Below are 17,534 nucleotides of genomic sequence, written 5' to 3' on the forward strand. Positions count from 1 at the left end.
AATAGCATGAAATAAAGCTATATTTGTATAACACTGAAACCTTTTAAACAATAATTTCATTGACCTTTTCCAGATATATATACACTACCTTTACTTAACCTAACTGTTTGTCTACGCAGCTTTAAAGACAAACAATTGTGTTATTCAAAGTGATGGTTAACTGTGTTAATGCTCTGATGATTATAATTAAATAAAACTAAAACACAAATTTTCCCATACTATTTATTGAAAAGTGTTAATTTCTAATTTCTTTTAAAACTTTACAAATTTAAGAAAACGTTAGCAATTGATTGAGGATGACCTGAGATGCTTTTACAACATTTTCACCAGTAGGAGTCGCCAGCATGTTGTGTTTCGAACGCATCGAAACCCTGAATCGTTTTGCGAAGCATTTGGTTCAATTGATTCAAAGCTTCTCCCATCACAAGCACAAAATATTTTTTATAAAAGATGCAGAATTGCAAAAGCAGAAGAATCACCTTCACGGGTCTGAAATGAGCTACCAACAGCACACCTAAAATCGTCCTTTAAATCCCATTCACCTGTGAACACCTGAATCATTACTCTCATCAATTATAGAACGAGCACATCCAAGACCAACAAAAGTGCAGCATTTTATTTATTTTTCTACTTTCGTCGAAGCACTGAACAGTCGCAATATGACGATAAGTTCTCTCTTGTTACCACTAGATGTCAAAATACACCAACTAAAACCGACATGCTGCGTTTTTCATGTCTTATGGGAGATTTAGGCTATACATAGCCATATGAATAATTATCACTAAATGGAAAAAAAAAAGATGTTTGCTAATTAAAATTCATTTACAAACGGATTTAGACATTTTGATATCGTGGTGAAATGTTGTTAAAGCTCACTACAAAACTAACGCTAACTTCAAGAATAATTTTTTTTTTGTTTCTTTTGTTATCATGCACTTCTAGAAGTGCATGATAAGGTTTCTGTTTTTAGCACTAGACTGCAGGAACGATTTAAAAATAGCGAGGAGGGTGGGAGCCTGTCACTCCCCCAACTCGCTGAGAACAGGCGCTCGAGTCGATCTTTGCACACCAAAGGGTGAACTAAACAACAGGGGAAAAGTTTTAGCCAGGTTGAATACTGTCAGCCACACTGAAAACAGTCTGACTTCAGCTCGTATACAGCTATTCTGGCAGCGCCTCGGGGGCAACACGTGTGTCATGAATACGTCTTTGCGCACTCGGCACCGGTGACTCTCTTTGAATGTACAGCACTAGGAAGAGCGCAGAAGACGGATGTAACGCAATGAACTTTGTCGGCAACCACACAGCGTAGCCTTGCTGTTTAACGCTCTAAATTGGATATACATATTCTTGTTTTGTACTTTGAAGGATTCGTATTTATTGATCAGGGTCTAAATACACATCACAAACGCGTGTTTCTCATAGCCTAGAAGGATTTACTAAAGGTTGTACTAATGGGATCACACGGGCCAGGACGTAAACGAACAACCAGCAAAAATGGATTGACGGCTGAGGAAGATGCTCTCAACGTTATTGCTAGAGAGGTAAAGTCATCTTTTAAGAGTAATTTAAAACAATGTATTGGTCTTAAATTGACAGCCACTAGTGCCTCCAAAGGAAAAGATGAATGCCACATGGTTCAAACTAATATATGAAATGTTTGATTTATTAAACCAAATATTAGTGAGAGAGTTTAGTTCAAAACTTATTAAGAATATAGCAATACTTTATCTAGCCCTGAATGTAAAAATATTAAATATTAACACTTAGTTTCACAAGATGTAGATCATTTCCTCTCATGTCCTCTTCCTGTGAGTTTTTAGTTGTCCAGCAAATTACTAACATTTCTGATGCCAGAGCTGTTTTTCTGACCAAACGTTTGTTTTTCTGCATCTTTGTTCTGTTTTCAATTTGTTTTGTGTTGTTAAACTTTTACAACCAGTGAGCGACGTAAGCTGTTTTGATGTACTGGAACAGGTGCTGGGTTCATGGTGGTCGAGGAACCCTCATTTTGACTGCTTAGGAAACGATCTTGGCCCAGTCAAAGTTTTCACTGATATGCCACCAAAAGATGTATAACATTCCCGTAAATAATAAACTCTTGTGTTAAAATCATGTGTTTTCAAAGCAAAGGTTTAGTTCTATTAATAGCGTGTCTCTGCTTGACACATCCACCCAGTGGTTGACAGAAGTGAGGCCTTCTCACCCTAGTCAGCAATAACTGCTCTCTCATTTTATAGTGTGAATTACACTCAGTGATGCATACACTGTGTGTGAATGTGTAACCATGATTCGTTTCAACTGATACTTTGTTTGACTGCTGATAAACATAGAAACTACATCTGCACAGTGTTGCATAATCCTGCAGCGTGTTTTTAGATATTTTAACCGTTTTATGAGTTGCACTGCTCATGAATGTTGTGGTCATGAGCTCCTCATTTTCAACAACTCGATATATTGCAGTGTAGATTTCTCAGTTGCATTTAGTTATGTTTGTTTTGTTTAGCAGTCATTTGAGTTTTATTATGGTTTATATGGGGGGGATTCTGGTGAAACCATACTTGTGTATTGTTGGACATCAAATCAGGATGCTGTTACAAATGTGCATCATTTTAGTATGAATACTAAAGATTGTCATTGTTTTATGATGCCAACACCACCTGTTTGTCTTGTCAATTAAATGGGAAATGGACATTCCATGCAAATGTAAACCTTAAGATGGAAAAAAATCTAGATTTTACCAAAGGTTTTCACTATACTGCTAGGTCAGATGTCAATATTTGTAAGTGTTAAGGCATTGTAAGAGCAGGTTTAGCGACTGTTTTACCACTTTTTTTCAAGGCTGCTCTGTCTGAATTTCAAATGCCTTTCAAAATAATTTAAGCTTTGAACACCAATGTCTGTGCTTCTCAAGTTATCTTCACTCACCTGGTACCTGCCGCTAGTGCTGATAAGCTATGGTCTCATTCTTGTTGGCCTCTGACATGTAGGTATGGCGGCCCTTATGTGCTTGTTGATTCTGTAACAAGAGCTTTAAAAATAGAAAGCCCTCAAAGGCCAGCTGTTCAAGACCAGACATGAAGTTTGTGGCTGTGACCATTACTTTTATCAGGAGTACAGCATCTGGTAATGGATGCAGTGGAGTCACATACACAGATTATATCTGCATCAATAGTCCTCAGTGGCCTGGTTTACAAGCTGTGCACTTCCAGTATTGTCTAATTTAACTTTACTTAAAGTGTGTCCATGTCAACTGTGTGATGCAAGAGCTTCGGTAGAGCATGAATGAGGCATTTCCTGTAAAAACAACTCCCAACTGAACAGTAGCTACTCAACACTTTGATTCAGTGCTTTTAGTCTGTTTCTAGTTACATGCATGCAAGCTGTGGAATCTGGTGGGACAAACGTATTACATTAACAGATTGTTTGCATCTGTTTATGTTTGGTTTATGACCACATTCTTCAAAGTTTTTGTTAAGCGCAGGGCAGCTCCAGATGCCCTCTGGAGATTTGACTGTCTGCTCATCAGTAGCTCATTTTTGCACAGGACTCTAGACTAACATTTGAGAGAAGTGGCACTGGTGCTACCCAGTTATTCAGGTGGTGGCAGCAGCCCTTAATTTGATAGCACCAGAGTCTAGGGGTGAGGTAAGTCTGGTTCTTTTCTGCACACCAGATCTTCCGGACTGTTCGTTTTAATGAACCGGTTCAAAAGACTGGTTCAGCGATTCTTTTACGCCCAGACGTAATGGCGTCTCTTGCCATGTCGTAACGTGTCAAGTCTATCAGGATAAAAATACACTCAGCAAATTTAAATATATAAACCAGTAATCATAACTTTTGTCTGTAACCACATCATCGTCATGATCTGACATATTACTTGCATATAAGTGTTGCAGCTAAAGCACCCAAATACAGACACAGAGGGTGAAAACTATGATATTTTAAAGCGGGCATAACACACGGGGTCTCTACCAATCTCATATTAATCTTGAGTACCTATAGAGTAGTATTGCATGCTTCGTATATTCGAAGAGTATTTAGTTTGATCGCATTTATAAAAGATAGATACAGCTTTTCGATTGTTTCCGTACGGCGCGTGTGGGGGGAGGTGAAGGCTGAACCAACGCACGTGCGCACTCATTGTCAACAAAACACAGTCATCAGTTTCACTCACCGTTTGCGGTTCATGTCCGTCATCTTTTAGCGCTGGGACTGCTATCAGTTATATATCAGTTTCAAACGATCTCAAAATCCAGCGTTATTGCCACCGTTCATATAACATTCATCAACCAAATGCAGTGAACAAACAAACACCTGATCTTCGAGAACATATGCTCTCTCTCTCCTCCACACAAGTGAAAGTGACGTCTGCCGCGTGCGGGACAAAGAAAAGTTGTTACAAAACAGTTTTATATGTTTTAAAATAAAATTCCGAAACCTGAGTGGATCGAGCACAGTAATACTATTTAATACGCCCAACTCGTTGATCACCTATTGAGGAGTATTCCATACTTCGTATCTTCGAAGAGTATTCAGTTTGATCACATTTATTAAAGATAGATACAGCTTTACGATTGTTTCTGAAAACATACAGCACGTGCGCGGTGGGGGGGGGGGAGTTGTAGGCTGAACCAAAGCACATGCGCATCCATTGTCAACAAAACACAGACATCAGTTTCACTCACTGCATGCGGTTCATGTCCGGCATCTTTTAGCGCTGGGACGGCTCGATATATCCATTTCAAACGATCTCCAAATCCAGCATTATATCCACTGTTTATATAACATTCATCACCCAAATGATGTGAACAAACAAACACCTGAACTTTGCGAACATATGCTCTCTCTCTCTCCTGCACATAAGTGAAAGTGACGTCTGCGCATGCTCCTTCTGCTATCCTTGCTGCCGTGTGGGCGTGCCACGTGCTTTTCCGGGAGAATTGTCCAATACGGGACTAAGAAAAGTTGTTACAAAACAGTTTTATATATTTGAAAAAAACGTTCCCAAACCTGTACGATCGCTGGGGGAGTGTCGCCTATAAAGCACAGAAATACTACGCCCAACACGTTTTTTGACAAGTTGACCATGTTAAGCATGAGAAGACCGCACGTTTAACATTGTAAAGAAGTCAGAATGCATGAAACACCGTTGCATGGCCGCTTTAAGTCTTAAAGATAATTCGTCTTCATCAGCATTTTACAGAAAACTATAAGATCCATGCATAATCTTTATTTCATAATTGATTTATTTGTTATTAAATAAACTTACATTTCGGCAGATGTCTCCATATATTTAAGTCCTCTGTTCACGTGCGCTCACAGAATTACCACAGCATCAGTTGTCCACAATGTTTTGTAGCCTCATGGTGAATCACGCATGCTCACTATCATCAGCTCATCGGTTCTCATAGTAAGACATGTCCGAAAGAACCAGCTCTTGTTCACTGTACTGGTGATCCGATAGCTGTTGCAACAGGTTCTTGACTCAAGACCGAGAACCACTCTAGCAGTGGCATGAAACGTAAACTGTGCTGCAGATCGTCCTACATAGATTGATGTATTGCATTCATCATAGCATTAAATGCACTTACACCCATGCTTTATGTCTTTGGGGCGAGGGCACTGATAGATAAGTTAAGGGTTGAAGGAGGGGAGACGAAAATGAGTGATGCCGCTTTCAGATTATAAGCGACTTTGTTGCTGTAAATTGCGACCATTTAGTCGCAGTCTACAGCCCTGCTCTAACATTATTACTGCAGTTGTCACCTAGATTTCACCTAGAGCTGTGGTGCACATTCTTTTAACAGGTTTGCACTGAATAACTTCTAATGTCGTTCTAATGGACATGATGAATCGCAAACCATTATAAGCCTTAATGCGTCTGGCGTAGGACTGGTCAGTGAAATTGAGGGGCATCTAGCGGTGAAGTTGTGAATTGCAACCAATGGCTCACTCCACTGCTTTTGGAGAGGGGTTTGTCTAGAGCCGATGGGGCGAGTGGATCTCCACTCTCGAACAGGAAATACTTCTATCTCCGCAAAAAAACATGCCACTAGTAAAACCTGATTTAAGCGCAATTTTAACTACCATAACTTAGGTTTTGTTAACAGTTAATGTCAGGTTTAATACAATTTCGGAAAAATGCTATTTAATTCTGATTTAATAAAATATCTGCCTGTTGTCTTTCTATGATGTAAATAGCTGCCGGAAAAAATATGTCAAACACACTGACGGCCCGACCCAATTTAACCCTGATAGTATCCTCATCTTGATATGTTTTTGGTTCATTCTGGGTACTGTCACCTTTGCAGAGGATCTTGTGGTTGAATTTGACATATTTTGTTATTTAAAAAAGATGACCTATAAAAAATTATAACCAAAAACGCACAGAAATGATTTAAACGCCAAACCGGATAACCACAATTCACATATGCGTATTGGTTCAATAGAGTTTGATTCCAAAATGATACAACTCCGTTTTTTTCTTCTTTAAAAATCATGTTTTTTTTGCTGTGCATTACAATTAAACTGCAGTTGGTTTGTTTTAATTTAAGCCATAATAACCCAAAATATACAGCTAATTAACGCAATGAATCGCAATAAAAACATGATAACATAATAAAAAACATGATTTAAATATAAGAATTAAACGCAGTTATCTCATTTTGGAACTAAACTCTTCATATTATATTGAGAATTGTGGCATCCCTACTATCGCTAGATCCTCACTAATCTTACACAATGGTCCTTTAAAAATAGGTGTGTTTTGCACAGGATGTCTGTCCTTTATAATGTGCTCCAAAGCGCACACACATTTTATCATTTTAGTACTAGAAAAGCAACAATGTTCAAGTGTGAAACCATAACATTCAACAATATGTGGAACTTACACATTCATTGTTTTAAATTGGGAGGACAGCAGTGTAGACTGTGGAAAACAGTACTGTGATTAGAAAACAATAAAATTAGTAGGATATACACAAATTATTGTTGTGAAAACACATACAAATTAGCAGGAAGTAGTATGGGATGTACGACTCCTCTACTAATCTTTACCTTGTCATAAAATATGAAGTTTTACACATTTCTCTGTGCATAAATTCATAAGAAATAAAAATTTAAGAAATGGGTGCCCATTTGCACCCATTGCCATTAAAAGGCCACTTGTAGTGACCCTAGCTGTTAGTTTCATACCTGAGAAGCTTCAAAGCAGATTAGGATGCCAGGTAAATCAGATCCAGACTGTGAACTCTGGAGGGTGTAAAAAATGATTAATCTGGACTCAGACTGTTGGGATGTCAGATGGAGGCGGTTTGATTGTTAATGTTGTGAGATTTATATCTTTGCTTACAAGAACATTAATGTGCAGTTTTAAAAACATGATTATGTACACGCACCAATAACGGCAGCATGTTTACAGATTAACACCCCTTTATACCATGGGGCTGTTGAATCCTTCAATCTGATTGTTTGAAAAACTTCTATTGGTAAGCATTAACTTTCTGTTAAATGCACATCTATGAAGATGTTCCTGGTCAGCTGACCACATTACAGTTCCATATCACTTCGCCAAGTTTAAACAAAAGAAAGGTTATAGGTTTAGCCTACAAGCCATCACTACATACAGCATCCTGCTCTTGATCTTACGTTTAATGTCAAACTTTACTGTTAAAGGAAACGTGTGCAGTTTCATTTCAATAAACAAAGCATTTCAAAAACAAGAAATGCATATACTGAAATCGAATAAATAAAATAACTAAATAGAAAAACAAAATGCATTAATAAACACTGATAGCCTATGTTTTGTTTTCCTCTTCATGCTGCTTATGACTGATAACAAATATATTTTGATTGACAAAAGTTTGCGTGGTTATATTTTTTTTACTGCTGAAGATAGAAACACTATGCATTATTTATTATTACTGGCTTTTCTGTCACATTACTGCAAACATGCAGGTGTGCGAGTGATCTCTTGATCTCTCACTCACACATACACGCATATAAGCAGAATAATTGAATCCGGTCAGTTCAGTTCAATTTTTTTAACGTTAATTCACCCGAAGTGTTAATGCGGCCATGACGCGAAGTGTCGTCAGTTATTCCATACTTATAGCTGGTTAATGATAACCAGGGATGCACCAAATGTTCAATAAACGAAAATAGCAAAAAAGCAAACATTTCGGCAGTGTGTGGAGCATTTTAAAGTGTCATAGAAAGACATAGCACGGAACTTGCCACGCCACAGGACATTTCTGAATGAAAATGGTCTGACTGTAGCCACGCCTCTCGAGACATCCTTTGACATCATACAGTTGTCGCGTGCACACAGTTCCCTGTACTAAACTACTTGATAGTGAGTAATTAATGGCAGAATTATCATTTTTGGTCAGAGTTCTCCTTAAATAGTCAGCTTTTGTGGGCGGAGTTTGGAGGAGAGACGTGTACTGAAATGATTGTCAGTCAGAATTGCTTACATGGATGTTTATTTCCTTCTTTAAAGTGCTTGGCATACTAAGCGGCGCCAGAAATAATCCTAAAAGTTTCCAAGAAACGAATCACGAATGTGACGCATTGACGAAAGACACCAAATAAGGATTTTCGGAAAAAGAAAACCCGACAGGGAAAAATTACAAACCAGTATTACAAGCTTTTCCGTGGTGCATCCGGCAAGGGCAGTGACACAGTTTTATACATCGTTCTTTCATGAACTTGCTCAATAACTGGTTTTAGCAAATTTTTACTTAAAATAACTTACGGACTGCCACTTAACGTTATATTGTATTTAGGGATGCAACGATTCAGGGAAGCTTCTCAAGCACAATGCGTTCAGTACACGTAACCGCACCACTCTTTCACACAGTCACGCAAAACAAACAGAATACATATTTGAACAGTATCTGATTACTTTGTTAGTTGTTACGTTCACTGTTATCGGTTCAGTGCTAATTGTTTTGTTAGGAAGTAATACATTTGCAAAATTCCGTGCTATTCCGTGTTGTACAGCAAATTATGTTTTTAGGCCTGGATTCCTCGGTTTTGTCCATGTTCTCCGCATTGCCGAAATCATAGGGCTCTGTATATATCACGTGATCGGTCATTGGTATCGGCGTGTCATTACGAGTGTGAGTACATGAGCTTGGTATTGGGCCAGTGCATCCTTAATTGTATTATACTGAAAAGGAAGACAAAATATTAAAAATACATTTTGACCATTTAGTTTATGCAATAGTGAAAAAAATTGCTGAAGAAATGTAAAAAGACATGTTCTTTATTCAGCCTTTGGCCAAGAATTTTCATTTCGGTGTATCCCTTATGATAACCATAAGGTGTTGTTTCAGGATGTGAATAGATAAGACTGTGTTCAAGAACATGGTTTTCTTTAAATGTGATTTATGGGCTTTGTTGCATAACTGTAATCGCAGGTTGAAGCAAGACTGAAAAAAACGCATAGAAAACTGTAAAATGATATCTGTACACTTAAGTCAGACCTTTTTGCATACTGACATTTTTCAGTGAATGTAACCTCTCCATATAAGGATGAGGATTTAGAAAGGGTTTTCTTCCTCTTGCCTACATCACTGACGGCCCCTGAAGATTGTTATCACAATTGCTTTCCTGTTTACTCTGTGTTGGAAGGCATCCTGTATGGAGTAATGCTGAGTTATCTGTTTTTCTCTAAATGCTGATTCTTCATTATTCATCTAAAATATAGTTTTTAAAGACCAATAATTGCCTGATGGAACACAGTGTGATCCATTTGTAAAAAATGTCATAGTCAGTTGTTGTGAAATAGTTCTTAATCTGACCATCTGTTACTTTGCCTTTAAAATCAAATAAACAAAGCTGCATGTGATATGACACAACACAATGGCGTTTGTAGTGTATTTTAGATTGTACAGTTCTTCTAGGCCTAAAACAAAACTTATTATTACTATAAAAATGCTCTGTATAATAAATATCAAATATCCAGGGGTTAAATTGGGATTTGTTATGTGCCGGGGCTCTGTGGGGGAGATTCAGGGGTGCGTATATGAAGCTTACAATCTTATTAATTGATAAACTGTAAAATAATTGAGAGAGCCCTATGCTATGAACAATAAAATGCTGATTAAACTCATTCTAGATGCCAGCAGTTTACAAAGCTACATGTGATAAGAATACAATCTTTCTGTCTGTCTGTGCCCTTTCCTTGTGTCGATATCAGATATCTTCATTTATTAATGTCCACAGAATTGTATATATGACCTGTGTATTTCCAGTACTTTTCACTTCATACAACTTTCGCAATGATTCAGATGAACCATCTGTTGCTGCCACACGCACCATAAACAAACCGCTTTAAATGCTTGACTTTGATTAAAATTACATAATTTTGAAGTCGAGCAGCTCATTGTGTCTTGAAATGTTTAAACAACAGTGAGCACCCCACTGGATCAGGAGCGACCACAGCTGGGCACTGCAAAAAGTAAACGGAAGCGCGGGCAAACACGCGATGCGTTCCAAATAGAATATATCTCCCTCCGAAGGGCCTTTTGGGAAGGAGACACCATACAAAACTTCACTCCAAATAAAGAGAAAATTTTGTTGTTTTTATTGCTCCTTTCGCCAAGTGAATTTTAACAGCCTGGCCAATTGCGTTTCTCCCCTCAGAGCTTACACATCAAGAGCTTTACTCTTCGAAAAGAATAGGGCAAAGGGATGATCAGTTCAGAATGGAACTCAGGGAATGATTTTTGCACGCATGTGGTTAATGTGCGACTGCGAGTTGGGTTACTGGGTTGCAATGCCTTATACAGTATCTCACAGAAGTGAGTAAACCCCTCACATTTTTGTAAATATTTTATTATATCTTTTCATGTGACAACACTGAAGAAATGATACTTTGCTACAATGTAAAGTAGTGAGTGTACATCTTGTATCGTAGTGTAAATTTGCTGTCCCCTCAAAATAATTCAACACCCAGCCATTAATGTCTAAACCGCTGGCAACAAAAGGGAGTACACCCCTAAGTGAAAATGTCAAAATTTTCCCTCCCCGGTGTCATGTGATCAAGGTCTCAGGTGTGAATGGGGAGCAGGTTTGTTAAATTTGGTGTTATCGCTACAGTTCATTGTGGAAACCATGAATGTCGACATGTACTGTGACATACTGAAGCATGATCCCCTCCCTTCGGAGACTGGGCCACACGGCATTATTCCAACATGATAAAGACCACAAACAGACCTCCAAGATGACCACTAACTTGCTAAAGAAGCTGAGGGTAAAGTTGAAGACCCAAACCCTATTGAGCATCTGTGGGGCATCCTCAAACGGAAGGCGGAGGAGCGCAAGGTCTCTAACATCCACCAGCTCCGTGATGTAGTCATGGAGGAGTGGAAGAGGACCATCCTTGGCAACCAAGAGAAATATGACCATCGGGCCATCCTAGCTCAGACCACTACATCCCCAACCAAGAGCAAAGACGGACTATTTGTCTTATTAATGCTGAAGTTACAATATTTGGTATTAAACGCTAAACTAAAATCACATGTCACCAGTTTGAGTGCAGCTATGACACGTCAGAGGGGATCTGGCCCTCCCTGTTGAGCCTGGTTTTTCCCGAGGTTTTTTTCTCCATTAATCAATCATTGGAGTTTGGGTTCCTCGCCACAGCAGGGCAGTGTTGGCCTGCTCACCGGGAGACTGCATTCATTCATTTATTTATTTAATTAGAAATTAGATATTATTTATTAGAATGATCTTACTCGTTGTATAAATACCATGCTCTGTGCTGTGTTTTAACTTTTCTGTTTTTCCTGTTTGCCCCTGTAAAGCTGCTTTGAAACAATACACATTGTGAAAACCGCTATATAAATAAACTTGAATTGAATTGAACCTGTGAAGCTCTGGGGAACTCTATGCCCAAGAGGATAAAGCAGTGCTGAAAAATAATGGTGGCCTCACAAAATATTGACACTTTGGGCCCAATTTTGACATTTTCCCTTGGGGCATACTCACTTTTATGGCCAGCGTTCTAGACATTAATACCTGTGTGTTGAGTTATTTTGAGCAGACAGCAAATTCACAATGTTATACAAGCTGTACACTCACTACTTTAAATAGATGACACTTTGCTATAATGTAGTGTTGTCACGTGAAGATATAATGAAATATTTACTAAAATGTGAGGGGTGTACTCACTTCTGTGAGATACTGTATCATGCAATGGTTGCACATCTGTTTTTTCGCGATTATCAATGCAAGTCATTACACCTACAAGTTAATTGTTACTTAAGCTTGAGATTTCAATTCAATTAATTCAAGTTTATTTAAATAGCACTTTTCACTCTGTGCATTGTTCCAAAGCAACTTTACAGGAGCAAACAGGAAAAACAGAAAAACACAAAGGTAAACACAGCACAGTGCATGATGTTAACAGAACAAGCAAGATCATTCTAATAAATAATATCTAATCAATAAATAAATAAAAAACATTTATACTGTAGCATTACAGAGTGCTGCTCCATAACACCGCCCTGGGCGACCCTGGGCCAATTTAATCCCCCCTGATAGTATCCTCATGTTGATACGCTTTTGGTTCATTCTGGGTTCATACTACATGTCACCATTCTACAGTTTCTTTGACATATTTTATAGTTATTTTATTAAAAGTATCTTAAAAAAAAATATTGCAAATACAGAGAAGGAAAAGGGTTGATGTTTTGTGATTTATTAACTTACTGCCAAGGTCACCATGTGGATTTTGCTCTGATAAGACTGTTTGCCAAAGAGAAAAGGAATGCTTGTTCTAGACTTGTACTTTTTCTGAGTATTTGATTGTGTTGTTGCCTGTTTGACACGTATACATTGGTGTGAAACAGTTTGATGTGTAAATATCTAGTTGACGAATTGGAAGATTCCATAAAAATAAAAGCGTTACCCGGATTATTCGAGGCCAGACATTTTTAGGCCTTTTCAACAGAGAGCACATTGAATGTCTTTGAACATATAGGGATCATTAGATGAGCCGAGGAGAGCTGATGTCTCTCTCAACCTGCTCTTTTCTCACATTTCAACAGCCTTCAGTTTTCAACAGGCTCATGGTGTGTCTTGAGTAACTTCTGTGGTTGGTGAAGCAAGTGGTTTTTTGCCGGCCAAACACACAAGCACTTTTAATTTTGTTGAGAGATGTTTTTGTGTGGTCATTTGAGATGTGCACACTGCTGCAAATGTATCAATAACATGGATAACGTGCCCATATTAAGTAGGGTTGTTCCGATTGACGATACTATCGTGTATCGACGATCCTCAGACCTATCTTCGATAGCTGATTCCCTACAGTAGTTGGCTGTTTGCCAATATATGTTGCAAATCAATGTTACAAACGCGCATTGCACATTTCTTCATGCAAGAGAGCTTGCAAAGCATGTGGATTTGGCTTTTTCCTCACGCCAGAGAGAGTTTATAATGTGCAGGCTTTGAGTTTTCAGCACACGAGAGAGCTTTTGATGGGTGCGTCTTGGGCGTTTCGTCACACCAGAGAGAGTATATAATGTGCGGGCTTTGAGTTTCCAGCGCACATCTTTTTGTAAAAAATTTAAAGCATGGGTACAGAAATATTACAACCAATGTTTTCTTTAAGCTGCGCTTGCATGGCCGTGCGGACTCATTGAAGCTACCACTTATTGCAATTTTAACCTGCGTGCGGACCAAAACATCCATTCAGGCAGCAGAAGCAATTGAAGAAAGTTAACGTTACATTTGCTTCATCGTCTCCCTTCCGATAAATTCAGAGTACGCATAAAAGGAGTTGTGTGTATATAAAGTGCATTCTCATATATTTCTAAACTTCTGATCAAATTTGTTAAAGCTGTAAAGCGCTAATTAGACAGACAAGTGACACCACACTGCTTCTGCATCGTAAACACAGACAAAACTATCGTACGTGTTTAAAATCAATCAAGTCAAACAAGTTGCCCCAAAAATGACTTGGACTCATGTTGCTCTCCTTAGTCTGATATGATGCCCTGCATTTTCGTGTAACAGCCACAACAATGCTGATCCACGAGAAAGACAACGGAGCTCAGAATTATAAAATAGCGATGTGTTTTGCAACAAACAGAGAAGCGGAAGAGAAAAAAAAGAGTAACACTTAATAAAACTGCTTGCTTTTACAACAGAATGCATAACATCTGCACTGATTTCTTCGGGATCCGGAGACAACCTCTACCTCCAGTAGAATAGTCTTTGTGCCATTAACCAGGGTCAAACTTCTCATTGAAGCCTTAATAAAAAAACAAGTTAATTGTCCATTTCACAGTAAAATGAAAATGTTTAGATGCTGAAAATCCCTTGAAATTATCAAACACTCTATATTTAGAATAAAAATAACACACAGAAAAGTATGTATGTGCAACGATAACATGGATAACATCAATAACATCTCTCATCTAAGGGGTGCTTGCCCCGAAAAACGTTGAAGACCCCTGGTACTAATTTCATTTTTGTCCCCCTTCTTTTTTGTCATCTGTCTTTACTCCCAGTAGGACAAAATCCCCCAAAATATCATATTCTTGTTGCCTAACATGGCAAAAATAAGTGTTTTGCATTTCTTAGGTTTTTTAAACCCCCCCTTTGTATATTAAACATAGCCACAGAACTCCGGGACCTGTTCAAATATAAACCGACCACATACAGATCAGACAGTGTTTGGATTTTGTTTGACATGGCAGACTGGGACAGTTTATGTAGGTTTAATATGGGCAGAGCAGAGTGATCTCATATGTTCCACTCTGTCTGGCTATAACGTTAACACTTAACAGAGAAACACTGTCTATGTCTCCCACAGAAGGTCCCGTTTAAAAAGCTGGTAAAATGATCCTCAATATTAATATTAATTGAAAATTCAAATATATGAATATTTTGAACATTGCGATTGATCGCATCCAGAATAAATGTTTGTTTAGATAATATTTCTGTGTACTGTGCACATGTGTCACCATGTGGATTTTGCTCTGATAAGACTGTTTGCAAACTGTTTCAACACTGTCTATGTCTCCCACAGAAGGTCCCGTTTAAAAAGCTGGTAAAATGATCCTCAATATTAATATTAATTGAAAATTCAAATATATGAATATTTTGAACATTGCGATTGATCGCATCCAGAATAAATGTTTGTTTAGATAATATTTCTGTGTACTGTGCACATTCATTTAGCATTTATAAACGCATACATTACACAAACATGTGTATATAATGTATATAAGGAAATATTAATATGTATTTATTTATATTTGTCAATAATTTAAATGAATACATTTTTAATATTTTTCTTGAGTATATGCATGTATGTGTATGTTTTTATAAAAAACAATATTATTATGCACAGTAAACAGATATATATTATGTTAACACACACTTTTGTTCTGGATGTTAATCGGGACAGACCTCATTTTAAATGTTATTTGTTTGAACATAAGATGCATTAAATTCAGGTGATAAGTTTACATCAGTTTGTAGTTAATGCATTCATTTTTTTACTCCATTTTATGGTTTTCTTGCAACCTCCAACGCAATACACACGAAATCATTGAACCACATCTGTTTTTTTAATGGGCCTCATGTAACTTGTCTTTGTTTTGCCTTTCCTGTGTTTGTTTTAAAATGGCAGCCCTTCATATTTTCCTACAAACAGGGGACCAGCTGATAAGAATGTACTGTACCCACTCAGCTTGGCAGTGTTGTACCAGGGGCCGTGGGAGACAGAGCTCAGACAGGCTTGGCATTTTATTCTTTGGCAAGCTTAGCCTGTACCTTAAAAGGGCCTGAATATATTTTATTAAACCATTTGACTGTTTATGAGATCATTCATCTGTCATATAGTGCATCTTTTTGTATTTCTTTGGTTGAATATTCAAGCTGTATTTTATTAAATGATCTCAGATTCGCTTGTTTTAACATTTTGGGAATATAGAAAGGTGTGATTTACTCTTTAGAGCCATTAATACATGTTTACATTCAAAGGAGAGGTTTATCAGACAGCATAAGATTGTGTCTGTATCCGGCGATAACATGATGGAACTAGCTCTACATTCCGTTGTCATTTTCAGAACTTTCATTAAATTAGAGCATTTGTGTATTTTGATAGAGGCCGCTCCATTTGGGTCATTAAAAATAGCTGTTGAGGAGGGTGTGAGAAGAGAGGTGTGTGAAATAGGCCAGTTTGTATCTTTTCTGTGATAAGAAAGTGTGTGAGAGCTCATGATGGGGGAAGATGCAGATGACCCTGGCTTCCAAATGCTCACAGTGACTGATATCATGGTCTACTTTGATAACTGCAAAAAGGTACTATAGATGTAATATGCAAAAAACTTTAGTTTATATAAATGCGAGTTATAAAAAACGAGATCATGCTGTTTTTAGAAATATTAACCTCATTCTTGTATATGCATGTGAACATGTACTTTAATCTTTCATATTTTATACATAGTATTAGAAAAGTTGTTTCACAACTACTATTCTTAATGCAGTGATATGGATGCTTATTTTGCGTTCTGTTCATCGCAAGCCTTGCACATTAGGTCAGAAACCGCTATGGCTGCGACTCAATACCGTCAGCATTTCGAATGCTGTGAATAGTGAAAGAAGGGTGGCATCCAGGGTTGATTGTGAGAGATTCAGCTCTCTGACTTCCTGCTATGGTCAAAAAAGGCATAGTTTTGGTTACTCGGTCATTCACCCAGTTGTATAAAGTGCATATCTTGATAAATGCTTTCAAAAGTTACTATTGATGTTTAGGCTCGGTGCCTTTTTTAATGAAATAATGTTTGAGAAGTTCTCATAAGGTAAAGGCTTTGTACATTAACATTTCATAATTTAGCAGATGCTTTTATCCAAAGCAACTAACAGATAGTTAAGGGAGCAATAAAGCGATATCTCATACAGGAGCAATAATACATTTACATTTACGCATTTGGCAGACGCTTCTATCCAAAGTGACTTACTTGCATTACATTATCCTATACATTTTGTTTCTAAGTATGTGCAATCCCCTGGTAAACAACCCACGACCCTGGTGTTGTTAGGGCCATGCTCTCATCACTGAGCTACAGGAAAATCAATAGGTTCTAATACCAATTTAGTTGAGAGAAAGAGAGAGGTGCATTTTTAGGTGGATACCTAATTATTTTAGTGCATGAATGCACAGGTACCTTTTGGCACACATAATGTGTGTTTACATTATTAAGAACCTGTTATAAACTTGTTTAGACAGCTGTTTAATTGCTGGGAGCTGTTATGATATCTTGGTCTCTTTGACAGTTCACATAAATAATTATAGGCCTTCATTACAACAGTACTGACTAACATAACGGCCGTACGGTTCCTGTTTACCAACAGTGGTGATATATAATGTAATGTAATTGTCTCTTACATTTGGACATTACATTTTTCAGAGGTGCTGTCATTCTCCCATTTAATAATGTTGAAAGGTGATGACCATATGAATGCATTTTCCCAGTTTGTCCTTTTCTTTTCCTCGTTGCCTCACTTTA

At 37.8% G+C, this 17,534-nt stretch overlaps 1 protein-coding gene across 16 annotated transcripts in view; it reads left to right on the plus strand.

The window, feature by feature from the left end:
* The first annotated feature begins 1,021 nt into the window (after nucleotides 1–1,021).
* The window catches only part of LOC130427203 (leucine-rich repeat flightless-interacting protein 1-like), a 37,879-nt gene continuing 21,366 nt past the window's right edge, over nucleotides 1,022–17,534 (plus strand). For all 16 annotated transcript variants that reach the window (XM_056754416.1, XM_056754427.1, XM_056754419.1 and 13 more), the window contains exon 1: nucleotides 1,022–1,544. In XM_056754416.1, coding sequence (XP_056610394.1) covers nucleotides 1,455–1,544 — 90 coding nt within the window. In that variant the 5' untranslated portion in view covers nucleotides 1,022–1,454. The remainder of the gene's footprint in view (nucleotides 1,545–17,534) is intronic.

Source organism: Triplophysa dalaica, chromosome 8 (assembly GCF_015846415.1).
Source record: "Triplophysa dalaica isolate WHDGS20190420 chromosome 8, ASM1584641v1, whole genome shotgun sequence".
Lineage (NCBI taxonomy): Eukaryota > Metazoa > Chordata > Actinopteri > Cypriniformes > Nemacheilidae > Triplophysa > Triplophysa dalaica.